Source organism: Crocuta crocuta, unplaced genomic scaffold, assembly GCF_008692635.1.
Source record: "Crocuta crocuta isolate KB4526 unplaced genomic scaffold, BGI_CrCroc_1.0 scaffold44, whole genome shotgun sequence".
NCBI classification, from domain to species: domain Eukaryota; kingdom Metazoa; phylum Chordata; class Mammalia; order Carnivora; family Hyaenidae; genus Crocuta; species Crocuta crocuta.
The window spans coordinates 7,289,193-7,293,441 of record NW_027530179.1 but is presented as its reverse complement, the minus strand read 5'-3'; the positions used below and the strand labels follow the sequence as shown (position 1 = coordinate 7,293,441).

Sequence of the window (4,249 nt, the reverse complement as noted above, 5' to 3'; positions counted from 1 at the left end):
GAGTGCTTGTGCAGCCCCTCTGAGCCGCAGCTCGCCACCCCTGCCCAGCCCACCCCCATCCACCACTGCGCCCTTCACGCTCACCTGTCAGGGTCTGAAGCTGGTAACCTGGGTCATGGCTACCATCCAGCCCGCTGGCCCGGGGCGCCTCCAGTTTCCACCCATGCCAGGCCGCAGCCCAGAGGGCACTGGCTGCTAAAAGCTTGCCCAGAAAGATGCAGGCCAGGAGGAAGAGGATGGAAGTGGGTGGGAAGGGGGTAGCCTCTTCTGAGAGACTCCTTGAAGACACAAGGAAGACATGAGGGAGGCCTTGGGGTGGCCTACACACAGCAGTCTGCCTACAGAGAAGGAACGGGGAGACACCAGGAGCTTTCGGGGCCTAGAAGAGCTCCCCACCCAGCACCATCCCTGGGGTGAGGCTTGGGAGAGCCTGTAGTCAGGACCCCTGAGTTCTAGGTACAGATCTACCTGCCAACTATGTTTAAACACATCACCTTCCTTTGCTGGGCAGTTTCCTGCTGTGCATAATAGTATCGTCTGGGGTGTGTGTGTGTGTGTACATGCACATGTGCACTCCATGGTTGCATTAACAATATTTCAACCCCAAAGGAATGAACCAATCAGAGCTGATTCTGGCCCTACCAAAGGAGCCGATATCAGGGGGCGGGGGGGGGGGTACTAGTTTTGTACTAAAACTTTTATTGTTGCTACAGCGTGGGGATGTCCAAGGGAGGCCAGGGAAGGAATGAGAGGCTGACCAGGAGTCTTGGAGCAGCAGCTGCTTATAAAAAAGGAATTTCAACATGTTAACCACTGCCATGGCCACGCCAACACACAATGGCTGGTCGGAGGGGTGTTGCTACCGACCACCTCCAGGCCCATTGTCATGCTCTAATTGTGCGGGAATTGGTAGCTCTAGGACCCCCGCCTCTATCCCAGGTCTGGGCTGCGCAGGGTGGAAGCCTGCCCCACCTCTGTACCTGGCCATGCTGCGCTCCACCTGGGCACCCTCGAAGCTCCTGGACTCCTCAGGGACCCAGAGACCTTCAGGGTCCAGGTGATCGAGGGGGTCTGTGGGAGACAGAGCCTATGAGCTTCTAGCCCCTCCTTCTTGAGGCAGCCACTCACAGTGGGAGAACCCATCTCGGTGTCATGAGGCCCCCTAGGCTCTGGCCTGGACCAGATCAGGTCATTAACCTCTCTGAGCCTCAGTCTCCTCACCTGTTAAGTGGGAGAGTAGAAAGACCTTCTTTACAATAGTGTTGCAGGATGCAGTGAGAGCGTCCTGTGTGGCACTTAGCACCTCATTGGAGCTCCGAAACTGCTACTCCCACCCGCCCAGCACACGTGGTCTTTGGGAAGGTCAAATGGATGAAAGGATGTATTTGAAAGTTCTCTGTGAACTGTCAAGCGATCTACACCAGCAATGGAGTATTATTATTATAATGTTATTTTCCTGCCCCCTTCTTGGGAGTTGGCTGCGGCTTAGATCCTAATAGGGCTGACAATTTGTGTCTCCTCACCTTCTGCTGCCACTTGTCCACATAAAAACTGGTGGCCATGGGGTTTGGGTCTAGGGAAAATCGTCTCCCCTCCCCTCCCCATCTTAAACCTTCGGCAAATGGCTCATTTCCACTATAAGGGACCATGTTGTGGGGGAGATTTGGGAAGGGAGAGAATCAGAAAGGGGGCATGAACCCCCAGATTTGTTCTCCTCTGGGATACATAGTGTTCTGGAGACACAGGCAGAAGGCTTTCCTGGAGGGCATTCCTGTGCAAGGCTCGGGGTGGCGGGGGGACCCTACTGTCACCCCGTGTCACCTAGGCAAGCCTGGCATGAGGATCCCGGGTCAGCTCTGCAGCAGGAGGCTGGGGTGTGGGCTGTCACTTACCCCCACCATTTTTAACTCTGTCACCTCACCGATGCCTCACGGGAGCCCTGTGGATCCCGGGTCAGCTCTGCAGCAGGAGGCTGGGGTGTGGGCTGTCACTTACCCCCACCATTTTTAACTCTGTCACCTCACCGATGCCTCACGGGAGCCCTGTGGGGGCAGCAGGACAATCATCATCCATTTAAAGATAAGGAAACGGAGGCTCAGAGAGGTGAAGCACATCACCCTAGGGCATGGGCAGTGCCCTTTCCTAAGGCTGTTTTCTGCACCTGGTTGGTGCTTAATTTATGTTTACAGGTCCTTTGGATACTTGGGTGAGGGAGTAAACAAACTTCCTACTACTCACTCCTTAAGGAGCACTGTACAGTGTTCACATCCTAACTGGATGCCGAATGGATAAAGCTATTGAGAGAGGCAGGAGCTCAACCAGCTTATTGGGTGCCTGGTGCAAATTAGAGCCCAGAACCTCTCCTGTAAGCGATGCAGGGAGCACAGCCTGGAGAGGGGTGCCAGGGCTGGAGTGTGGTCCCCTTGTGCAGTGAGCAACCTGCACAACCACCCACCATGCCCCTGAAGTGGGAGGGCAAGATCCGCACTGTGGGTTTTCCCAGGGTGGTCTAGAGGGTGGTCCTGTGCACAGACATTGGAGACACAGTCCCAGCCCAGCGGGGGGCAAGAGGTGCCGTCAGCCACCCACTCACCAGCCAGTACCTCCACCAGGACTTTCCTGAGGGTGTCGGCCTCATCACCATAGAGACTCTGGCACTGGTAGAGGCCAGCATCGTGGGCTTGAAGATTCCTCAGCGTAATGGTGAGTGTGCCCCCCAGGGCATCATCCACGATGGCCGTGCTCCCATTCCACCTCTTGAGGAAAGACAGCAGCCACGAGCGGTGGGTGCTGACCACCCGCTGGCACGTGCCCTCTTCATCCAGCTGGCGGCACCAGGCTTTGCGTCTCCCCCAGTGCTTCAAGGAGTTGTAGGGGCAAGACACCTGCAATGCCCGGCCCGCCATGCCCTGGAATACGGTGGCGTTGTGGGCTCGGGACAGCTCTGGGGGGGAGACATTCATTCACTCTTCGTTCATTCACCAAATGTTTATTGAACTCCTACGGTGCGCAGTGAACAAAGAGACAGGAATCTTGCCCTTAAGGAGCTCAGGTTCTTATATAAGTTGGGAGATGGTGCACAGCCCACCACGAAACCCAGGTCCCGGGTCTGGCTTTGACAACCGCTGGACTTGCTGGGCATTTTTAAAGAAGTAACTGTCCCTCTCTAGGCCTATTTCCAGAGACATTAGCCTTGAAGCTCCCTCCAGTTCTATTCCATCCATTTTATCCCTATCGTATGGGGGGGGGGGTCAAGATCTCTCCTCCAGGCTCGAAGGGAGCAGAGCCAGTGGCCCCCTCGGGTCTGGGCTGGATACCCCACCCCCCTGCCCCGGCTGTTCGTGCTTACTCTGCAGCGCCCACGCAGACCCCGGCTCTGCATCTCCTTCTGACCTTTAGTTCCCAGCTTCCCTATTTCTGTGGCTTTGTTCCCCTTTCAGGAGAGACTCATCTCCGAGCTATTTTGGGGGGAGACATGAGGCTGCTATTTTGAGGACCCTTCTTGGGGTGGGGGAGATAGGCTTAAAGCACGGGCTATTGCCAGGGCAGGGGCCACCCGGGAATCATCTGGGGCCCTCTGCCTCGACTTCCCCTCTCTTGGTCTCCCTTACCCCATCTTCAACCATATGGTAACAGATTTGGAAGATTAGGGGGCAGGTGGCCTGCTTTTTGAGCCAGAGAGACCTGAGGGAACAGTGCTCCCCACACTTGTTACCCTATCCATCCCTCTGCCTCCAGGCAGCCCCCTGTCTCCCCATCGCAACCCCCATTGCCCTTGGGGAGCAAGAGGCACCTTCCCCAATGAAAGGAGGTAGTCGTGTGTAACAGTCTGGGGTGTCAATCTCCCAGCTCGGTGACAGGAATCTTCAGCCCCCCTATCTCCCATCCAGGGCTGAGGACAAGACCCTCACGTCAGAAGATGTACATCCTCAGCTACGAGTTGTTTCCTCCTCTCTTTCTTCCCTCCCACCCTGCCATTCCTCCGGGGCTAGCGGTGCATCGTTTTCGGGGCTCTTACCGGTGCCCCCCCAAACTCTCCCCAACTGCTAGCTAATGCCTGAGGTGCCACACTCAGAATCCTTTGCTTTTCCATATGGCCAGAGTCACCAGCCCCTCATACTTCCATGTGCACGAAGAGTCAGACAGTGGGTTCTCCTCCTGGAGAGGGAGGGAGAGCGTGAAGAATGTGGGGCGAGCAGGGAAAAGCGGGTGCAGACCATGCCGAGGATTTCAACCACCTTTAGAGTTG

At 56.2% G+C, this 4,249-nt stretch overlaps 1 protein-coding gene across 2 annotated transcripts in view; it reads right to left on the bottom strand.

The window, feature by feature from the left end:
- The window catches only part of TREM2 (triggering receptor expressed on myeloid cells 2), a 4,832-nt gene that overhangs the window by 192 nt on the left and 391 nt on the right, over nucleotides 1-4,249 (bottom strand). Inside the window, exons 2-4 of one of the 2 annotated variants that reach the window (XM_077764797.1) lie at nucleotides 2,594-2,944; nucleotides 981-1,071; nucleotides 85-338 (exon numbers count right to left, since the gene is read on the bottom strand). In XM_077764797.1, coding sequence (XP_077620923.1) covers nucleotides 85-338; nucleotides 981-1,071; nucleotides 2,594-2,944 — 696 coding nt within the window. The remainder of the gene's footprint in view (nucleotides 1-84; nucleotides 339-980; nucleotides 1,072-2,593; nucleotides 2,945-4,249) is intronic. The other variant, XM_077764798.1, reaches the window with a different exon arrangement.